General features: G+C 39.6%; 1 protein-coding gene across 1 annotated transcript in view; it reads right to left on the bottom strand.

The window, feature by feature from the left end:
* Positions 1 to 24,284, bottom strand: part of exoc4 (exocyst complex component 4) — a 378,154-nt gene that overhangs the window by 16,891 nt on the left and 336,979 nt on the right. The window contains exons 14-17 of the mRNA XM_077500828.1: positions 14,115 to 14,251; positions 13,894 to 14,049; positions 11,358 to 11,536; positions 2,168 to 2,312 (exon numbers count right to left, since the gene is read on the bottom strand). Of these exons, the coding sequence (XP_077356954.1) occupies positions 2,168 to 2,312; positions 11,358 to 11,536; positions 13,894 to 14,049; positions 14,115 to 14,251 (617 nt within the window). The remainder of the gene's footprint in view (positions 1 to 2,167; positions 2,313 to 11,357; positions 11,537 to 13,893; positions 14,050 to 14,114; positions 14,252 to 24,284) is intronic.

Consider the following 24,284-nt stretch of genomic DNA (forward strand, 5'->3'; position numbering starts at 1 on the left):
ACGTTTGGCTTGATAGCGTTAAGCGGGCCAACGTAGAGAAACGACATATTGCATTATTCGCCTCCTCTGACCTGCGTTCATCTCCCCAGCCTCCTTCTTCACGGCTTCATTGAACTGGTACAACTATCGGGGGATATTGCGTGGATGAGGGGAGCCAATGGAGTGGAGCGTATTGCAGGACGCACGCCTTGGGGAGGTTTGTTCGTTTTTTTTTTCTCTTTCCTGACTGAAAAGCATAAACAAAGTTGCAAGAAGCGTCTTGATGGGGGCGATTAACGGCCTTGCGGGGAGGGAGAAGGCTTATGGTGTGGTAAATTAACTAGGAGATTACAAGAGATTGAAAACACCTACACTGTATGGGACAAAATAATTGGAACACACACCTACACAAATGCAACAACAGCCACGTTGTCATTTGCTTATACTTCCTAAACTTTTTTCTTTTGTCATTGATGTTGGACAATTGTTGTTCTGCAAGAACAAACTTCTCCTGGCAACCGCTTAGTGCAAGATTTTAAAAAAAAAAAGAAGAAAAAAAAGAAAAGAAAAAAAAAAAAAAAAAAAAGGATTTACCAAAAACTGTTACTACAAATATACTGTTCGTATTATCCAAAAATATTCGGCTTTGACAAATGACACATTTGATTTGGCATACAAAAATCAAAATTTCACATTTGTGACAATTTACATTTTCAAATCTATCACAAAAAAAAAAAAAAAAAAAGAATAAAAATGTAAAATTCTGGCAATTAAAAAAAAAAAAATGAGCAAAAAAAAACATTTAAAGAAAATACAATCTGATAGTTCTGACAAACTGGAACAATTATTTTATATGCAAAAATATGTTCAACATCCAGAAAAGTATTTTAACTAAAAATGTAGTAAATATTTGATACTTCTGTACCCAAACATTACATTTTTAAATATTTTACGCTAAATTAAAAATGTACACGTCAGATAAATTCCATTCCTATATGTATTACACAAAATGTGATATTTTTGACAATGTATTTTTTTTATTTCAACATTTATTCTCAATTGGTTGATTTGAATATCTACGACAAAGAAATGCTCCTTTTTCTGATGATACTAATTTAAAAAAATATATTTTAAAATGTATGACAAATTAAATTGATACTGTTTTATTTTGTAAACTTTATTGGATGTTTTCATGATGCAATATACCATGTGGCCTATTTGATAATTCAGACAAATCTTAATTAAATTATTCATAAATTATCAAACAAAATAAAATGTTATAGTAGCATGAAAAACAAAAATAAAATAAAAAAGGTGATACTTTTGACTAAGGATTGGCGAGGACCGATACCAGGTATCGGTATCGGGCCGATACCAGCCTTTTTTCAAGTTCTCGAGTACTCGTGACGCAGACGAGTACAAGCGACCGATGGCAGAGGGGGAAGACCTTAAGTGAGTCCTCCTTGCCTGTAACTGGCGCTAGCTTGCAGCAGTTTTTCACCAAAACTTCACCGGTTTGGAAATACTTCAAAATTGTGAATCTTAAACTAAAAGAGCATTTTTGTGTTTTATTTTGAGCGTTAAGACTATTGAAGAGTGACTGTGCTGTTTTTTTTGTAAAAATTAAAGGAAATATATTTGTTTAAAAATATCTTTTAGTGATTTTTTTTATTTGTCAAAATGTACAACTGGTATCGGCAGTTGGTATTGGTATCGGTGAGTATTGAGGGTCTGAGTATCGGTATCGGTCTGAAAAAAAGTGGTATCGAACATCCTACTTTTGACACTAACATTAAATATTTATTTTTGTACACTAAATTAAAAAATAATCAGTTTTTTTAAACAAACTAAATTTAAAGTTTTTTTCAATTAAATAAAAAAAATAATATATATATATTTTTTAACAAACTAAATTTAAGTTTTTTTGGTTATGCTTCTGGTAGCAAAGAAAATGATCACAGTTTCCTGGTTGAAACCACAACCTCCTGACATAAAAGGGTAAGTTTTTCTTTTTTTTTATAATCAAATAAAAAGTGTGGTGTAATGTAAATATATTGGCCCATGTAAATGAATCTCTTATTTGTGTCTTTTTTTCAAGTGATACGGTTCAGCAGAGCATCGCAATATGGATGTCAGCTGATCTTTCTTGCGCGACGTGCTTGCACTTTTTGGCTGCTGTGGCACGTACCTTACTTCCAGGTGCAAGGTGAGGAGGCAGCGGTTGGCGATGTCTTGAAATCCCCCGCGCAGGTCGCCGAGCGTCTGCAGGATCTGCTCGCGGCTGCGTTCGCTGTCGCCCATCGCCTGGCTGTCGGACGAGCACGGAGGCACACCTGCGCGAGGGGAAGCCGGCGTTCAGGTGAGCGAGCGAGGCCCGTTGTACTCGAGCGCTCTCGTGCTGAGGCAGCAGGAGCGCCGTTAGCCACACACAAAAAAAGGCTTATCTGTGGATGTGAATGTTAAAAACAAAAAAAACAAAAAAAAACACGGGAGCGCGGAGAGCACGGAAGCATGATGGGTGCGTATAAATTCAACCCGGTGTCGATCAATGGTCGTAAATTGGCCAACGGGGGGGAGAGAGAAATTGGCCCCGTCCGTCACTCACATGTGAGTCTATTTGCTCAATGAGGCGAGCGTCGGAGAATGCGAGGGGGTTCGGCGATCGATGTGCCGCAGTGGCGCCGCCGACTCCCCTGCGACTCTTCACGCCTTCGCCAAGGTCACGCGTGAATGCAAGCCGGCGCACGCACACACGTCCACTCACCCCCACCTGCACCACAACTGAAAGGAAAAACGCTGATCATCTTGCTTTTCACGTTTCACCTGCACTCACCTGACAACAATATTAGGTACACTTGCACAAACATTCAAAATATAACCGCAACACTTCTGTCTGTCACTTCTACTTTTTTTTTTTTTTTAAAGTTTTCCGATGGAGGCAAAACGGCAACTTGTCGCAAACGCTGTTGACAAATCTGTCTCCAGCTGCATTCGCGAGCCGAGACGACCCACCCACCTCAAAGTGCAGCAGATCGGCAAGCTGATTCGATAGCAGACAATTGCATAGGTGTGCCTTTGGCTGACCACCATTAGAAGACCGCTCTGAAAATGTCATTTTTATCATTGTAAATGTCCTTGAAATGCAATTGAGTTTCATAGCAGGGGAAACTAACAAAAAAGCGGGGTGGGGCTCTTATCAGCATAATTGGCCAGTTCCTCACTTTGTGTTTGGACTGCTGAACAGAACATCCAATCCCCATTAGAGTTCCTTGAAATGAACCCCCCCAACGATAAGAAGGGCAAATATCGGCCACTTGCCGCCCAGTCTAATTCAATCAAGCGGGCAAACACGGCGGGGTCCTTCTTGACGTGTGCCAGAAGAGAAAGCATTTGGACCGGTATCTTTCAGTTTGCATAGAAAAGGGCTTGCTTGTTCACAAACGACTTTTCCCGCTAGACGAGAGCGTCGTAGCGTCAAAGCGAGCAGAGATATCGTCTGGCCGCTTTGATATCAATCTCCTCGCCGCCGTAATGAGTCGCGCCAATAACAAGAGCCGGTGATTTCTCCGGGGAAGGAGCAGCGTTATAATTGACTTCCCCGTGATTGAATTGAGCCGGATAACTCCCCGTGGTCAACTTATCACATCGTTACGACTTGAAGACTGCGGCCCGAGGAAGCGTCCCAACCACATGCTCGCATCACCCGCTTCATGATAAAACCAAGAAAGGGAGATCGCCACGACTCGACGACGGGGGTGTGCACACGCATAAAAAAAAAAAAAAAACACGTGTACATGCTGTATGGATTCCTGCACTGCTTTGATGATGCGAGGTCGGCACAGCCAAACGGGGGCTGCCATTAGCGAGGACAGATGGGCCAAAAGGCTCGGGGCTCAACACGGTTGTTATTATTATAGTTTGGGAATTTTTCATTTGAGTTCGTTTTGATGCCGTTTTGATTCTTGTTTTTGAAATTGAGTTTGTTTTAATTCGTTTTCAGGGTGGTTCTGTTAGTTTTTATTCGTTTTAGTTATTTCATAAATGCTTAGTTTCAGTATTAGTTTTAATTTTTAAAAGAAATGTGTAATACTCGTGCGCAATATTTCAAAAACATGTCATCTGAAGGTGCTTTTCGATTGACTGCTGCTAGATGATGTCACTTCTGTTCATATCAAAATAAATCAACTTAAAAATCATCCCAAGGCTCAAGCATTAAATTATTTACCAAAGACGAAAACCAAGGACATTTTTGCTATAATTATAGTTTTAATTAGTTTTGTAAACATAAAATGTAGTTTCAGTTCGTTTTTTTTTTTTTTTTTTCTAAAAAAGCATTTTCGTTTTTATTCCACTTCGTTAACAAAATTGTTTTTTGAATTTTAGTTTTTTTCCTTTAGTATTATTTAACTAAAACAACTTGGTTGCTCAAACTTAGATTTTTTATTTATTTATTTTTATTTTTTTTGCCATTTCCTCCACACTTTGCTTATTTCGACCACAGCTCAACAATTTTGAAAAATAATTAACCGCAATTTTTTTCCCTTCTCAATATTGCGATTATTTTGAAGTCTATTTTTACCATATATGTATGAAATTAAGCTGTCTTACAATAAACAATATCTGATTTATTATGCAAGATTTTTTTTGGTCATCTATATGAGGCTTAAGCTAAAATAAACGCAAATGAACCATCAATTAATTTGACTGACAATGTATTGATTGACATCAATTGGAATTGTTAAAGGGATACTTGACTCATTTAAACATTTTCAGCAGTAAAAAGTTCATATTTTTGTCTATAATGAATGTGGTAACTATTATTTTTCATGTACAAAGAATAGCTTGAAAAAGTAATTTTCTACTTTCTGTCTGTCGACTGATGATGACATCACCTGTGCTGAGGAAGTAGGTCACAACCAATCACGACTCAGTTTACTGACCAAACCCAGAAACCAGGTGAGCCATGATTGGTTGTTACCTACTTTCTCAGCACGAGTGATGTCATCATCATCAGTCGATAGCAAGTAGAAAAATGACTTTTGAAAGGTATTGATTGTAAATGACAAATAATGAAGTTATCAAATTCATAATGGACAAAATATGAACTGCTGAAAATTGTTCAATGAGTCAAGTCTCCCTTTATTAACATACTAAAGGCTCCCAAATTGCAGCCTTTGCGATTTGAAACTTGCGTTTCATTGCGCCGTCGATTTGAATGATTTGAATGCGTTGAATTGTTCAGCGCCAGCGAGGACACGAAAAACTGACAAACATCCTTTTTGTGGAAGATGGAGGAACGGGAGCAAAGGAGAGCATGCTGCAGGGGCGGCGCGCACCATGAATGATTCATGAGCGACGGACGACCGACGAGGAGAGTTATTAATTATTTTGCTGCCCCTGGTAGAACGAGTGCAGCATCTGAGCGGGCGTCCAACTGAGAAGGTGAGAAAGTAGAAGGCGGGCGGGGAATGTCTTCACCAGTTTGGTGATTTCAACAACAAAAATCTCCACAAGGCATCTCAGCGAAGATGAAGTCAAAGAAGAGATTTTTTTTTTAGCTGGCACAAACAACATTATAATCTCCTGTTGCACACATGCCTGCGGGTCGGTCTCCGTTCTCGACCAGCAATCAGAACGTTAGTCAGTCATTGCTGCCTTTGAATGGACGTGCAGGAAAGCGCACAGTCAAGGTTACACGCTCGTCAAATGACGCCGCAAGACGGATAACAGGGCTTTAAGTCATCTTCATCATCCCACCGACATAAATGCGTACATGCAATAAAAACATCAAAAAGTTAAAATAAAAAAACAAAAAACAAAGAAAAAATCCGTCAAAAAATAAAAACGTAAATACAAAATAAAATTACATTAATACATTTTTTTTAAATGAAAAAATATTTTCACAAATTAAATAAAACATTAATTCATTCATTATACAGGGTCAGGCAAAATGATCTGACCCGTTTGTGTAAAGAAACAAAAAAAGGGTTTTTATTTTCAAAAAGTACATATAATGCAATTTTTGTTTTTTGTTTTTTCATATAATGCCGTTTTGTTTAGTTCCTGTATAGTGGCATTATTTTTTGTTTCTTTTTCAGTTGATGCCATGAATTGGACAGGTGAACATGGCTCACGCTTTCAATGTGGAAACGTTTCTCAAAACAAACGAATGTGTAAGTGCACTTGAAACTTGGTAGACATGATCCCGTGAAATCCAGCTCAGAACACCATCACAGCTACCCGATCTGCATTGAAACCAAATTCAATAACGGATCCCATTTGACTGATTCCATTTTCAAAACCTAATCAAACAGAATGGCATTATATGGATTTTTCCAAATTCAAAACATTTTTTGCTTTCTTTGCTTTGTCTTTGATTAAACCTACAAATGCGTCAGATCATTTTGCCTGATCCTGTATATGATAAATGCACATATTTTCTTGTCAACACACACGGAGAGGATTTGATTGCAACAAGATGCCTGAGAAGTAGTGTTCATTTGTCTGCCATTTTGAAATTTAGTCTCAGTTTTAGTCCAATTTCAGTCATACTTGTTAGTTTTTATCACAGTTCGTCAACCTCATCCCATTTTTATTTAGTCCATTTTTAATCGACTATAAATCTACAATTTTAGTCTTTATTTTAGTCCAGGAAAACATCATTGTATTCGTCTAGTTTTAGTCAACAAAAACTGTCAACATTTTAGTCCAGTTTTAGTCAGGACAATCATTTACCCTGCATATTTTTTTATCAGCAGATTTACTGAACCTTTTCGGATCTAAAATTATTTCACATCAAATTTTCTCTTTTTTTTTTTTTGATGAAAAACAACTTGACACACAATTACAGAATATCAACAAGTGGCGACTATGGCTCCATGCTACAAGCTAGCAAGTTAGCCAGCATTAGTTAGCAGCCGCAATGTTATTGTTGGAATATTATAACTGTTGGATTAATGTTAAGATATAATTGACTTTTTTGTGTGTGTTGGCGAATGATTTTTTTGTTTTGTTTCTGTTGATGATGCCATTTAACATTTATCAGCATGTTCAACTCAAACCTAACAAGAAATATTTTCAAGTTGAGGATGGCATGGAAGGAATGAAGATGGGGAAAAAAGTGTCAAAGAAAAAAAAAAAAGGAGAGGAAAATGAGTTGTTCATACCTGACTGCTTGTGTAATATAAAATCCAATTTGGAGAGGCATGGACGTGAGGGACGAGATAAGGTGCATGGGGTCCCTTTCTCCTCCGCGCTAGCCTTGTACCCTCACACACACACGCACACCCACTTGCTCCTTCATCAGCTCGGCAAACACTAAATAATGAACAATGCTCGGCCTGTCCCGGCATGATAAGTAAGTGAGTGGCCTTCGCTTCCACATGCACACACAAAGTAATGACAATTAGTTTGCCTTTTATTGAATCCTTCTCAAGGATAAGGACGTCAAAGTGTGAAGAACATTTTTCAGGAATTCAAATGTGAAAGACGACCAACTGCAATAGCTTTCAAGAGTTGCGATTAGCTGTCGGCATTTTGGCGCACATGCCGACGGAGGACGGATAATGACAGCTTGTGCGCATGCATGTGCGTTAGGGGTGTGCTCAAAAAATTGATACGGCAATATATCGTTGTGGGCCTCATTACAATACATGTATCGATACGCAGGAATCATAATCGATATTGCTCGCTAACTTTAAATAGGCAGTGAACGTTGCCTTTGCAGCTTGCATTGTACCAAAAAAATAAAAACCAGCAGCGTCTTTGAAGTTAATTGCCTTCAATTAATGCAAAAATAGCTCACCAGTGATTGGACACTGTGTCTTGCTCAGAAAAATGAAAACAGAGGAAGAATATCAACATTTATTTACTTATAAACTTAACATGGCACGTGTCTTAAAGGTACAAATTTTCCTACAAAAACAAAATAGAATGTGTTACATGAAAAAAATGCTGTTTTTATTTCCCCAAATATTTCAAATAAGCACATTTTAGAGCTGTAATTTTAATACTTTGATATTTTTGCTCATATCGGCTCATGCCTATTAATAAATAGGTGTGTCTGTGAAAACTGCTCCTTGCTCTGCAGTGCACATTTAGACCAGGCATGCCGCTTGGTGGTAAACCAGAAGAGCTAATAAAAACATTTTTGTCATCCAGCATAATAAACATATCCTTTAGGTATACATATGACTGTTATTATAAAATGCAAGTAAATTAAAGTAAAATATCGGGATACGTATCGCCTGGAAGATCATGTATTGGGCTATATATATATATATTAGTGCCATCAAAGTTAAAGTGTAACTAATTAATTAATCACAAAAAATTATCGCATTAATCATGTATTAACGCAGATTAATCGCACTATTAATTTTGACTGCAAATGATCCTTTAGCTTGACAGCGGATGGCTACGATAAAGGTAGAACAGGTTGTGTTTGAACAATAAATATAACATGTATTAAAGTGAAGCATTTAATAAATGTTTGCGTGTGACATTAAGAATTTTTTTCAGGTCATTTTTTTTTTCACTTTAAATTATGCAAGTAATTAACTGATTAGAAAAAGACGATGATGAGACATCCTCTTGAAATTAAGTGCCGAAAAAATTAACACATAAGAGGTGAATTTTAAATTTGGCGGGCAAAAAATGTTGATAAAAAAGCCTTCTTAATAAAGTGATTAATCGTGATTAATCAAAATTTTAAGATGTGATTAATCTGATTAAAAAATGTAATCATTTGACAGCTCTAATATATATATATATATATATATATATATATATATATGTATGTATATATATTAGTGCTGTCAAACGATTAGAAGTTTTAATCTGATTAATCGCACTTTTTAATTTTGATTAATCACGATTAATCAGCTAAATTACTTGCGTAATATAAAATACAAAATACCGTAATATTTTGACATTAATGCATTTTATTATCTGAATGTCATTTGCAAACATTGATTAAATGCATATATGCAATTGCATGCATGTGTGTATTGCTCAAAACATAACAGCATCATATCAATTGGGTGCAATTCAGCAATTATATTGCAAAGAACGTGCTAAATACTGATGAAAACTTGGTAACAGCAACGTATCAACTGGCTGCAATTCAGCAATTATTAATTAATTAAATGCAAATTACTTTTGTTTTACCTAAAGTCCCGTTGGGGTCTTGTTTAAAGCGAAATTTACCACCGAGCACTCCAACTGGAGTCACGCCGCTCATTTTGGAACAACAGCTGTGGGAAATGGCGTGCATTGACCTAATCACTGACCTGCGCAGCCTTCAATGTAACCATCCGCGGTTACGTTCAAGCCTCAAATGCGGTCAAAAAAAAATAGTGCGATTAATATGCGTTAATACGTGATTAATGCGACAATTTTCTGTGATTAATTAATCTATTAACGCTTTAACTTTGACAGCCCTAATATATATATATATAAAACTCTGGTTCCAAACAGCACAGAGCAAAATGAATTGAAACTCAACTACCTCCCAGTCTAAAAGTAGAATTGGAGTCAAGTTCCCTTCGGCTGGCAAAGTTAGCATCGCATGAAAGCAACACTGAAATGCTCATTTTTCTCAACAGCCTTTAAGTTGAATAGAGCTACCTTATTTCACAAATAATTGCTTGCGTATTTGAATGTGAAGAGCCTGAGCTCTGAGCCTAAGGATTTGCTACATAAAAATCAAAACCGAATGTGAGCAAAGTTTGCTTCCAATTTGAAGCAGAAAAGAAAGACGCTTTGCAATGCTGTGTCACACAGACTGATGTCAAGTGAATGGAGTGAGGTACCAGAGGCAGGCAAGGTTAGTGCTACATGACTACACACATTGACACGTTTTTCTGAGTGGGCAGGAGCGAGCTTGTTAGGCAATAGCTAGCTTGCGTATTTGATCATGAAGCCGTTTAACTCTGAGCCTCACGTTTTGTGGCATCAAATCAAAACAGCAAGTAAATTTAGTTTGATGCCAATTTAAAGTAAAAAAAACAACAACAAAAAAACAAAGTGATTTAATGAAAATATTTAAAGGCCCAGTTTGCCAGTATCACTCAGGAAAATGCACTTTTTAAATACAGGATGTACACACTTTAACTTTCTCTCAGTCTACACATCTGGGTTTATGTTAATCTTTGGTGGTGATTTTGTCCTAAACCCCCATCCCCCAGCCTGTATTTTGTCATTTTGTGTTTGTTTTGTAAACAGTGGGACGTTTCTGTGGAAACATAACAGATCGCAGAACAGGGTGGTGCGTGTTGCAAACGGGGCTGGGCGAACGTGTCGGCTGCGTGACGTCACTCCCGCGGCAATTTGAAAGCACGCACAGATTATTATTATTTTTCTCACTCACTCACTCACTCACTCACTCACTCACTCACTCACAGAAGCTTACGTGTGTGAATGTGTGAGTGAAGAAAAAAAAATAAATCCGTGCGTGCTTTCAAATTGCCGCGGGAGTGACGTCACACAGCCGACACGTTCGCCCGGCCCCGTTTGCGACATGCCACCCCCGGCTCTGCGATTGGCTGGAGGGGTGTAAACACTGTCTTTCCACAGAAACGTCCCGCTGTTTACAAAACAAACACAAAATGGCAAAATACAGGCTGGGAGTGTGGGGGTTTAGGACAAAATCACCCCTACATATGAAGAAAAGCCCAGATCTGTAAATTGAGAAGTAGTTTGTTTGTTTAAATCCTGTATTTAAAAAGTGCATTTTCCTGAGTGAAACCGGCAGACTGTGCCTTTAATAGACAAGACTGGAAGAAAGTGAATGGAGTTCGATTTCCCCAGACTGTGAAGTTTAGCACTGACATAACTCCAACAATATACCGTACAGGCTAACCTATGTTGGGCTACTTGATTTTTTGTCAAATCTGACTTGTGTATTTGATTATGAAATGGTTTAGCTCTGCGCCTCAGACTTCGCAATGTATTTTTTTTTCTTGTAAAAACTTGCTTTTCTGTCACTTCTCGCCATCATTGCATGCTGAGTTCAACCAAGAAAAAAAATGGAGCCGACTTCAACAGGAGCTGGCGGCAGTCGTGAGCGTGCTAGCATAAAACAAGAAAAAAAACAAAAAACCAAAAAAAAAACTGAGTGAAGTCATGGCTATCAGTGAGCAACAGGCAGCGCGGACCGTCTGCCCGCTGCTCTTTTCACTGCTGCAGGTGACTCCAACTGACAAAGCTCAAGTCTGTGCTGCGCAGATTTCACGAGTGTGACTTTTTTTTTTTTTTTGCAAGAAAAATATCAGCATCTCTCGTCTGGGCGCCAGTTATTGACTTAGTGGTTCTCTAATAACGAGGGGAAGAGAAAGACAGAATGAAATGCGGGGAAAAAAGAAGCAGCTGTGTTTACTGACCGGATCCCGCGGGCAGGCTAGCGAAGAAGATCTTGAGGCGGGCGGCCAGCCACTCCATGCTCTCGTGGAGGTTGGCCAGGGACTTGAGGTCGCTCACGTCACGCAGGATCTCGTTGTCGGGGATCAGCTTGTCGCCCAGGTTGCCCGTTAGCACCTCCGACTCCTTGGCGAACGCCGCCCTGCGACAAGCAACGCAACACTGAAATCCGTTTGGCTCGTCTGTGTGCAGGGCTCTCCAGGGTCCTTTTGAGTTTTAATTGAGTTAGTCGTAATTAGCTTTCTGCGTGCTTCGGTTAGTTTTTATTAGTTTGAGTTATTTAACTCATTTGCTCCCAAAAACATTTAAGTTTTTTAAAATGTTTTCAGTGTCCCAAAGACACAAGTTTTTTTTTGTTTGTTTTGTTTTTTTTGGCTAGAGCATACGGAAGGCTTTGATGTAGCCTCTCAACTGCAAAGAACGGTTGCAGAAATGGTAGTTATTACACAAACAGCCAGCAGGTGGCAGCAGAGCAAAGGAGATCAACCAGGGCCATGTTGCAAACAAGCTGATTTCCCCATAGTTCTAAACAGATTTATGAATAATGATGAAACTTCTAAACTATATTCTAACGCTAATTACTGCAATATGGAGACAGAAATATACCGGTACTTTTTTTTTCCTGATGAAAGACTTGAATCTTTCTTTTGGTAGGTTCCATGTTTTGATAGCAATAGTACTCAATATTGTGTGGGCCTTGCAAAATCAGTCCAAATCCAGGAAAACAGCCAGGAGCGAATGGGATTGCTTCTGTGAAAATGGCGGCGAGCGAATGACTGCTTCGTTTTACATTTTAGTTTTAGTTAGTTCCAGTATTAGTTTTATTTTGAAAAACTTGTGTATTCCTTGTGCGCAATATTTAAAGAACAGCATGGGAGCGATGTCATCTGAAGGTGCTTTTCTATTGGCTGCTGCTAGATGACGTCACTTCTGTTCATGTATATATGTGAATGTATGAATCTTACATATATACTAGGGGTGTTAAAAAAAAATCGATTCGGCGATATATCGCGATACTACATCGCGCGATTCTCGAATCGATTCAATAATCGGCAGAATCGATTTTTTTTTTTTTTTTTTTTTTTTTTTTAGGATTCACACCTTGAGCATGGAAGAATGTTATATGAACGGCACATTAAGCCTTAATATTTTTATTTTAATGCTGTTCAAATGTGAAACAGATTGCAAACTGTTTGTGTACAGTGGCTCACGGTTATAAGCCTCAAGTTTTAGATAAATATATTCATACAAATCTTACAGTGTACATGTACAAATTTACTGATAGTATTTTCTAAATTTGAATGGAAAAAAATCGCAACAATCGACTTATAAATTCGTATCGGGATTAATCGGTATCGAATCGTGACCATTCGTATCGGGATTAATCGGTATCGAATCGAATCGTGACCTGTGAATCGTGATACGAATCGAATCGTCAGGTACTAGGCAATTCACACCCCTAATATATACATACATATACATACATATATACATACATACATACATACATATATATATATATATATATATATATATATATATATATATATATATATGTATATGTATGAAAATACATGAACATGAATGTAATATATAAAATATTCAGAAAAACGGGGGAGAACATTATTAAAAAAAAAAGAAAACAAACATTTTCCAAAAAACAGAGCACCTGCTTGTTTTTCGAGGTCTTTTTTTTTAATTTTTTTATTTTTTTAATTTTTATTTTATTTTATTTTTTTTACCTCTGAACTCCAAGTGACTTGTTGCAGACCACTGACCTGTATATATGACTGGATAGCCGATAGCCCATACACGCCAATGCAAGCCGTCCATCTTGTGACTCCCACCTCACGAGCAGACTACTGTATCAACTATACAGGGGAATTCTGTGCTGTTTCTTTTTCCTTGTTAAAAAAAAAGTGACCAAACCCCCCCATACAACCCTCCCATCCAATGAAAAAAAAAAAAAAAAAAAGAGATACTCAAAAAAACAAAGCTCTCCCCAAAAACTAGTCAGAAAAACAGGATTTTTATTTTCAAGTGAATGCAATAGGCTTCCGTACTTATTTAAGTCAACTTTTTTTTTTTTTTTTGCAACTTTAGTTTTAGTTATTTTGTTAGTTTGTGCAGGCAAATTATTAGGGCGCTATGTACTACAAAGTCATTTTCATCTTCTTGTTTTCTGTCATACCCTGCAGCACAACAAAACTACACGCAACATAATGTCACATAACGCAAAGTCACGTCACGTCACGTCACGCCACGCCACGCCACGCCACGCCACGCCACGCCACGCCACGCCACGCCACGCCACGTCACGTCACGTCACATCACACAACACCACGTCATGTAACAACGTCAAGTCATCTTAACGCCAACGGAACTTCAAGTAACAGAACTTCAAGTCATGTAACACCAAGTCAGGTAACATCCGGCAACGTAACAGAACATCAGCAAGTTGCCAGAAGCAAAGAAGCGTGTGCATGCTCACGTACGTACCGGGTGAAGTCCTCCTCATCCTCTCGTTTCTGTCGCATCTGCCTGGGCTGGGCCATGTTGGCCCAGTTGGGGAGCGACTGGAGCAGGCGACTGATGTCCTCGTCTTTGGACCAGGAAGCGCTGATGGTCACCTTTTCCTCACACTGAACGATTCCCCTTGAGGACGCAGGCGGCGTTACTCCTCCCACGGCAGACGGGAAAACCACTTATAAGGCCGTTACCTGTAGGCCATGTTGCAGATGTCCTTGTACTCTTTCAGCTTGTCGCAGACCATCTCCAGGAACTGGTTGGAGTACGCGCTCAGGTCCTGCATCAGGTTCATTAGATCCTGGATGGACTTTTCCACCACCACCGTGCTCTGCGGCCACAACAGCAGCAACAAATGACTCATGACACATTACAACAATAATTTTTGTTGTCCTTTCATTTTACACCCACGGCTCATAATGTCAGGCAGGCAGCACAAACAGAGCAGCCTCCCCGCCGGGAGACAAAATTATCCATAGCGGGGCAGAGAACCGAGCAGTGTACACATCAAGACCCGCTGTGGACAAGCGAGTGCATGCAGCCGGCAGGCTTGGTGTTGTTCACAGCATTCATTTTGTCTGCCATTTTCAAATGTCGTCTCACTTTTAGTCCAGTTTCAGTCACGCTTGTTCGTTTTTAATCATTATTCGTTTGTCAACCTCATCTCGTTTTTATTTAGCCCATTTTTAGTCAACTGTAAATCAAGAGAAGAGAGAAGACAGGGGCGGAGCTGTCAACTGATCATCACCTGGTGGTGTGTTGGCTCCGATGGTGGGGGAAGATGACCTGGCAGACCCAAACGTATTGTGAAGGTTGGCTGGGAACGTCTGGTGGAATCCCCTGTCAGATAGAGTTTCAATGCCTACCTCCGGCAGAGCTTCTCCCTTGTCTCGGGGGAGGCGGGGGACATTGAGTCCGAATGGGCCATGTTCCGCGCCTCCATTGTTGAGGCGGCCGATCGGAGCTGTGGCCGTAAGGTGGTCGGTGCCTGTCGCGGCGGCAATCCTCGAAAGGGATGTCGTCAAGCTGAAGGAGGAGTCCTATTGGGCCTTTTTGGCCTGTGGGGCTCCGGAGGCAGCTGACAGGTACCGGATGGCCAAGCGGAACATGGCTTCAGCGGTTGCTGAGGCAAAAACTCGGACATGGGAGGAGTTCGGTGAGGCCATGGAAAACGACTTCCGGACGGCTTCAAAGAAATTCTGGTCCACCATCCGGCGTCTCAGGAGAGGAAAGCAGTGCACCATTAACACTGTGTATAGTGTCGATGGTGTGCTGCTGACCTCGACTCGGGACGTCGTGAAGCGGTGGGGGGAATGCTTCGAAGACCTCCTCAATTCCACCGACACGTTTTCCTTTGAGGAAGCAGAGTCTGGGGACTCTGAGGTGGGCTCTCCTATCTCTGGGGTCGAAGTCACTGAGGTGGTTGGAAAGCTCCTCGGTGGCAGGGCCCCGGGGGTGGATGAGATCCGCCCGGAGTTCCTAAAGACTCTAGATGTTGTGGGGCTGTCGTGGTTGACACGCCTCTACAACATCGCGTGGACATCGGGGACGGTGCCCCTGAATTGGCAGACCGGGGTGGTGGTCCCCCTTTTTAAGAAGGGGGACCGGAGGGTGTGTTCCAACTAGAGAGGGATCACACTCCTCAGCCTCCCTGGTAAGGTCTATTCAGGGGTGCTGGAGAGGGGGGTCCATCGGGAGGTCGAATCTCGGATTCAGGAGGAGCAGTGTGGTTTTCGTCCTGGCCGTGGAACAGTGGACCAGCTCTACACCCTCAGCAGGATCCTTGAAGGTGTGTGGGAGTTCGCTCAACCAGTCCACGTGTTTTGTGGATTTGGAGAAGGCGTTCGACCGTGTCCCTCGGGGAGTCCTGTGGGGGGTGCTTCGAGAGTACAGGGTACCGAGCCCCCTGATACGGGCTATTCGGTCCCTGTACGACCGTTGCCAGAGTTTGGTCCGCATTGCCGGCAGTAAGTCGGATTAGTTTCCGGTGAGGGTTGGACTCCGCCAAGGTTGCCCTTTGTCACCGATTCTGTTCATAACTTTTATGGACAGAATTTCTAGGCGCAGCCGAGGCGTTGAGGGGTTCCGGTTTGGTGGCCTCAGCATTGCATCTCTGCTCTTTGCAGATGATGCGGTGCTGTTGGCTTCATCAAGCCGGGGCCTCCAACTCTCACTGGAGCGGTTCGCAGCCGAGTATGAAGCGCACATATACACACACACACACATATATATATATATATATATATATATATATATATATATATATATATTAGGGGTGTTAAAAAAATCGATTCGGCGATATATCGCGATACTACATCGCACGAGTCTCGAATCGATTCAATAAAAAAAAATCGATTTATTTTTTTATTTTTTATTTTTTTATTTTTTCAGAATTGTTCATTCGGTAGTCTTACCGATTCAACGTCTTATCATCATTGCCTTTTTTTTGTTGTTGTTTTTTTTTGTGTGTGTGAATCGATTTTTAAACTTCCATTTTTAATGGAAAAATATTCAACAAAACGTCTGACTTCGGGTTAGGATTCACACCTTGAGCATGGAAGAATGTTATATGAACGGAACATTAAGCCTTAATATTTTATTTTAATGCTGTTCAAACATGAAACAGATTACAACCTCTATAAGACTGAAATTTCAGATAAATAAATAATACATTTTCATATAAATCTTACACTCTACAAGCTTACTGATTAGTATTTTCTAAATTTGAATGAAAAAAAATCTCAACAATCGAGTTATAAATTCGTATCGGGATTAATCGGTATCGAATCGAATATATATATATATATATATATATATATATATATATATATATATATATATATATATATATATATGCAGATTAATCGCACTATTTTTTTGGACCGCACTTGAGCCTTGAACGTAACCGCGGATGGTTACATTGAAGGCTGCACAGGTCAGTGATTAGGTCAATGCACGGCATTTCCTATGCCTGTTGTTCCAAGATGAGTGGGGTGACTCCAGTTGGAGTGCTCGGTGGTAAATTTTGCTTTCAAAAACACCCCGACAGGTTTTTAGATAAAACAAAATTAATTTGCGTTTAATTAATTGCTGAATTGCACCCAATTGTTATGATGCTGTTACGTTTTGAGCAATACACGCATGCATGCAATTGCGTACATGCATTTAATCAATGTTTTCAAATGACATTCAGATAATAAAATGCGTTAATGTCAAAATATTAGGGTATTTTGTATTTATTTTATATTACGCAAATATGAGAGTAATTTAGCTCATTAATCGTGATTAATCAAAATTTAAAAGTGTGATTAATCAGATTAAAAATTTTAATCGTTTGATAGCACTAATATATATATATATATATATATATATATATATATATATATATATATATATATATATATATATAATATATATATATATATATATATATATATACACACACACACACACACACACACACACATATATACATATATATATACACACACACACACATATATATATATATATATATATATATATATATATATATATATATATATATATATATATATATATATATATATATATATATATATATATATTGTCAGCAGATTATATTGAACCTTTTCGGATATAAAATGATTTCACATCAAATTTTCTCTCATCTTTTTGATGAAAAACAACTTAACACAAAATTACAGTGACTCCAAGCAACAAGCTAGTAAGTTAGCCAGCATTAGCTAGCAGTCGCATTCATATTATTACTGGACCGTTATAGCCATTGCATTAAATGTTAAGTTATAACTATAATTTACATTTTTTGTTCACATTTCACAGTGAATCCAAAATACAAAATCAGATTTTTGTCTTGTTTTTGTTCATGAACTATAGGTGGAGGACCATTTTCGTCTTGTCTTCATTAGTCGACAAAAATGCATACTGATTTCCCAATTATTGTTTATTAATGAGAGTTTTAGTCTAGTCTACTTTTAATCGTCTGACAAATGTGTGTTGCCAAAATGTTTTTTGTTTAGTTTTTGTTGACAAAATTAACACTAATTGGTGAGGACGACAACAACACGCCATCCATATTTCCAACATCTGCATCAATACATTCATTTATTTCCCACTTGGAGCTGACCCAAGTCAATATCAATTTGGCGTTGGCGGACTGGCGAGGCGTCCATTGTGTACAATTGAGCAAATGTGAGGAGGAGGAGGAGGAGTCATTTTAAAAAATACTCAACAACTACAACAATATGCCAGTGAGAAAATTTGACAGCGGTCCGAGGATGCAGAATAAACAATACGACGCCTTCTCGCCTCATTCTGCTTATTCATAACATGCTCATTTGTCTTGGCCACCACAAATCATTCAAAAGTAATCAAGGGAGTGATTTGACTCCATCTCAGTTGACCGTTCCATCGGAGAGAACATGCAGCGTCCCATGCGCATCTATACTACTTGTAGGAGTGTGACGATACATCGACATCACAATCAATCGTGATACTTTGTCTCCCGATAGATTAACGATACGTCTACGCAAGTATCATGATATTTGTAGCTCATATACAGCCACTAGAACCGCTCCATTGTTCATGACTTATTGAGCAATTACTTGGCGGGCCACTAGGGGGAGCACCTCAGAAGAGTGGCGGAGAAATGGATGCAAGTCTAAAGGCGAAGAAGACTCATCAGTTTAATATTTGTGGAAGACTTTTATTTATCTGTCCATCAAATGATTCACTTTTGCATACGTTTCTATGAAAAATGTGGAATATATCTTCATTTTTAACATCTTAAAACATATTTGATGTTTCGACTTTTTGAAGCACACCATTTCTGAGGAATATTAATATTGTCATTGGATTTCATATTTTATTTATTTTTTTACTTTTGCACGAATTTTTTTTTGTCACACTTTATAAAATGAAACAATTGACTATGTGACATGTTACATAACAACAGTGTTTAAGAAAGTCACAAATGTGTTGACAGAAAGTGGTCTCTGCTAAGAATATATTTGTATTTGTTAAAAAAATTTAACTGAAGTACTGAAGACACCAATTTGAATATTGTGTTTCAGTGACAGTACAAAAAGAAACATTTTTACATTGAAAAAACAGTTTATTTCTTGGGTAGTTTTATCGTAGATTAACATGGATTTATGACCTGACCAATATATCGGTAATTGCAGTATCGTCATACCGTGAGATCATCGTTATCGTGAGCCTTGTATGGCATAAGGTATCATATCATCAGGTACCCAGATGTTCCCACCCCTAATCTATACTTGTCTTTCTCTCACTTGCGTCAATACCAACCGCTATCGAGTGAAAAGCACGTCGATTTTCTCTTCACTTTTGCTGCATTAAGCCCTGAACGCGTTCACTTTGCATCCACTCTTTTAGCACGCCGCCACTTAGGAATATACATACACACTCTTTGTGCTTTGATGGGGTAAAAACTGCTGTCATTAAGAGCAAAAAAAAAAAAAAAAAGATGGCTGTGCACTCCCGGCGGGAAAACGGGGCTGTTAATGCTGCAAGAGCTGTTGCGAAAAGTGCTTATTTCCTTTTTGTGGCATGAGCTATGAAGACAAAAGAAAAAAAAAAAAAAGACAAACTGGGAATTGCGTTAATGCATTAAAAGGATGGAGCTGTGAGAATGGTAGTGGAGTGTTAGGTGGATGGCAACCCCCTCATGAAGTCAAGGTGAGGTCACAGTGTGTTTTAACCCCTCGTTCTCTGGTGCCATTTGCCAAAATAAGAGACTCACGTGCACGCTTTCGTCTCTCTCTTGGTTGAGGCGGGCGACCGACTGGCAGCGTGTTCTCGACACATCATTCCCCCGCTTGACACGCGGCCGATGGCTCGCATGGAGCCACACGCCCGCCTGACTGACACACAAAGTGTGTCAACTGTGAGCGGATGAAAGTTTGTTGACACAACTCAACGCTTTGGCAATTAAGAGCAAAATTGCAAATTGGAATAATATGCAACTGGTACCTACGTGTCATGTGTAAATGGAGGCATTAGGGGTGGAAACCTCACCATACCATACATACAAGGCTCACAATTACGATTATCTCATGATACCACGATTATCAATATAATACTAAGACTATGTAGCGATAATTGGGTCGTCTTTTGGACGAATTAATAATCTGGACGTTACAGAAGGTAAATTATATTTACCTCGATAACCTCTAGGGGCACCACGTTGGCTTTGCTTTGGGTTAACAGGAGCAAACAACGACCAAAATCCTTTCTTCATCAGTCATTTATAATCTAAAGTCGCCACACTCGATATTCAGTGGTTCGTTGTACTAACAAAAGAATAATAATCCACTCGGAAACACAGATGACTTCGGCGGAATAAAGTTAATAAAACATACATTTATTCACGATTGCTACACTACAGAATCAAAACACTGCCTAACTATTCTACCGTCAGAAGAAAAGAAATAAAATAAAGCTAATGAAAATAAGGAAGGAATGCGAATGAATAAGGAAACAGGAAAAGAGAAATTTGACCTGCCAGATCTGTGATATGTTTCAAACGTAAGTTGCACACAGAGATGCCGAGTTGGGGAACGTGGACTTACGAGAATAGTTTGCGTCGAACGAGCTGAAACGGGCGGTTTTTGGAAAAGGGGGAAAAATAGTCAATGTTCGTTCAAAAAGGCAAGAAAATCAAAAAGGGGCTATTCCACAGGTGAGCAAGGGAACCGCTCGGGGGCTGATGTAGTTGCGCGGCTCGTCCCTTGATTGGTTGGCGACTCGGCGGCGAGGTTGGTTCTGCCGGACAGCTGTCCGACTCCAGGTGTTGGAGCTCGGTCCGCTACGTGCCGGCGTACGGGGAAGGCCAGCCGTTGGCACCGCGGCGGGGCGCCACCGAATAGCAGGTGAGGTGTGGGGCGGCTTAGGTGCACAACCTTGAGTCCGGCGGTACGTTGCAAGTGTACCCCGGGGCCGCGGAGCTCGCTGCTGGCGGGCAATCACCGATGGTGAAGGAAAAAAAGGGAAACCAAGAAAAAAAAGGGAGTAAAAGTGTCTTTGGGGTCAGCGTTGCAGTTTGCACCTGCTTTGGCGTGGCGTGCAGCGAGTGTCTGCTCTCGTGGCAACGGTTGCTGCCAGGGACAAGAGGGGGCCACGTGTTTGGCAAGTTTCTTGGAACAAAGAATTGGAGCAGGCTGGGAAACTTGCAGGTAGTTGGCCTGAGGATGTCATAGAGCGATCGGGAAGAGAGGTTGGAAGAGGGATGTTGGAAGAAAGATGTTGGAAGAAAGAGAGCGAGGGGGTCCCTTCGTCTTTTTAAAGTCTATGGGCGGGGCTTCAGTAGGTGGTGGCTCACCCTTCTGTTCGCTCACACAGACTTTAAAAAAAAACAAATTATTAAAGGGATTAATAATTTGGCATTAAATTTGGTCAGTCTGGCAAATCAGTTTTCCCACACAACCCGTTTAACACACATCGTAATTAATGCATCATAAACTAACTTGTGAGGTAATTTCTTCTTGTCTAATCTGACTGAACTGAAAGATATTGATTACCTTTCATTCCTTATGGAGTACAAATGAAATAGGACGTTCATACACACAAAGACATAACATGAATCATTCGTAGTTCAGTTATCTGTCAAGAATTATCATGGTATAAATGTGTAAAATGCGGTTGCTTGTATGAATTGTCGCTAAGGATAGTTCCAAGTTTCACCACTTGACGGTGCTGTTGCTCCATCTAGACGTTCCAGGAGTGCCCCCTGGAGGGGCGCGACGCCAGAATATCCTTTGTGATTGATAAGAGGTCATGAACATTCCTTTGATCAGTCGTTTGTGTATTCCAAATCATTGGAGCCGTTTTCTCGGGCTCCGGGATGTCGGGCTTGAATACACTCCTTCGGCAGACGCATAAATTCCTTTGTCACCTGGTCAGAGGCTTCAAAAAAGCTTTGTTGGTGGTTGAGTGACCACCTGCAGAGCTAACCAAGCTTAGATCCTGTCTGGGCTGTGGAATATTTATGCAACTGCAGAGAGTTTGCTTTAGAAGAAGCAAACCAAAAAAAAAAATAGAAGGTGGACTGGGCCATAGGCCATAGTTGTTACAACTACGTTGGTAAAGATGATTATTTATGTAAAATGCTGACTTTTTAATAGCTGCGGGAACCCCTGGGTACCCCACAATACGATAGGATATGAGATACAAGGCTCACGATAACCATTATCAATATATTGGTCAGGTAATAATAAATTACTTTAGATAATACTTTCTGTCAAGCAACGTCAGTCATGTGACATTGTCAATTGTTTCATTTTATAAACTGACATTTTATTGTGTAACATTCCAAAAGTAAACTAGAGCTGCGAGCAGCTATAAAGGGCCCTCGCAACCTGGGCCACGTTGGGGTACTTGCACGTCGGGGTACTGGCATGTTGGGGTACTGTCAAATAGGACAAGGACCATCTAAAATGTTTTTGACAAGCCTTGTGTGTGCAAAGTTTTATCAAAAGGCCAAAAATGGTGCGCAATTCCCAATATGAATTCAAAATGGCGGACTTCCATTTGGGTTTAGCATACGGCTACAGAATACTTTTTGTAGGTCTTAGGCTAATAGGTATGCCTCCCAGTTTTCAAAAATCAAAGTCAAGTCATTTTTAGTTATATAGCGCTTGAATCATACAATCGGAAATGCATCATAAAAATGTGTAGAGGGCGCGATTTATGGCAAATTGCACAAGAAATCTCTAAAAATTCATGTTCATTACAAGTCTGATGTGTGTGCAAAGTTTCAGGAGTTTTCACACATGTATAGACCAAAAAAAAAAGCACCACTTTACTTGGCAAACAATGCATCGCTATGGCAACAGTGTGCGACAAAATAAAAAACTTTTGAAAACTTAGCATCTTAAACATATTAAGATGAAACAAACCAAGTTGGAAGACGGTCGGATGAATTTTGTAGGAGGAGTTCGTTAAAGTGTACCCCTAAAAAAGGCCACAAAAAATAGCTACAAATCCCATCGTAAATCAAAATGGCGGACTTCCTGTTTGGTTTTGCACATGATTCCAAGAGACTTTTTTGTACATCGTGGGCTCTTAAGTATGCCTGCAAATTATCATAGCTCTAGGTAAAACATACAACCGGGAATGCTTCGTTATAGAGTTTTTTTTTTTGTTTTGTTTTTTTTTTAGCTCAAAATGTGATGCCCGGCCCCTGGGGGACTTCCTGTTGGGTTTAGCACATGGCACCAAGAGACTTTTTTGTACATCGTGGGCTGTTACATGTGTCTACAAATTTTCGTAGCTCTAGAGTAGTAGTAGTAGTAGTAAGAATTTTGAAACTGTAAATTTGATGCCCCGCCACCGTCATATAGTATGTCAAAAACTTTAGGTTTTTTACCATGATGTTGTCCCAGGTGTTGAGATGGTACAGCCCAGGTTTGAAGTCAATCGGGTTAACCGTGTAGGAGAAGCGGGCAAAAGTATGACCCCTGTAAATGTGCAAAAATGGGCCAAAATTGGACATTCAAATACTCATACCTCACTTCCTGTCTATTTTAGGGTACACATATCATGCGTGTAAAGTTTGGTGAGTTTTCGTTCATGTTTAGTGCCTCAAAAATGTGATTGTTTGCGGAAAAGAATAATAACAAAGAAAAAGAAGAAGAAGAAGAACTAGAGCTGCGAGCAGCTATAAAGGGCCCTCGCAACCCGGGCCACGTTGGGGTATTTGCACGTCGGAGTTGTGGCATGTTGGGGTACTGTGAAATAGGAAACTGTCTAAATTGTAAATGCTTTGTGTTTGAAAAGTTTAATGTGGGGGCCAAAACTGATGCACAATTAACAAAATAAAATCAAAATGGATTGGCACATGGCTATATAGAATACTTTTTGTATATATTAGGCATGCCTGCCAATATTCACACATCTAGCTGAATCATATAATCGGAAAGACTTCATAAAAATGTCGAGAGGGCGCTATTGAGCCATTTATTACAAATTGCACAACAAATCTCTAAAATATTCATGTACTTGAGAGGTCTGATCTGTGTACAGTTTTGAGTTTTCGCTCATGTTTAGACTCTCGAAAAAAAAAGCATTTTTCTTTGCAAACAATGCATCGCTAGAGCAAAGGCGTGACAAAAAATTTCAATAACTTTTCATCTTAAATATCTTAAGATGAAACACGCCAAAGAATGAAGACTATCTGATAAGTTTTGTAGAAAATATGAGGTCTATAAAAGGCCCTAAAAAATGGCTACAAATAGCAAAGTAAATCAAAATGGCAGACTTCCTGTTTGGTTTAGCATATGGCTTTAGAAACTTTTTTGTCAGTCTTAGGCTGATAGGTATCCCAATTTTTACAAATCTAGCTG

This window comes from Festucalex cinctus, chromosome 16 (genome assembly GCF_051991245.1).
Source record: "Festucalex cinctus isolate MCC-2025b chromosome 16, RoL_Fcin_1.0, whole genome shotgun sequence".
Taxonomy (NCBI): domain Eukaryota; kingdom Metazoa; phylum Chordata; class Actinopteri; order Syngnathiformes; family Syngnathidae; genus Festucalex; species Festucalex cinctus.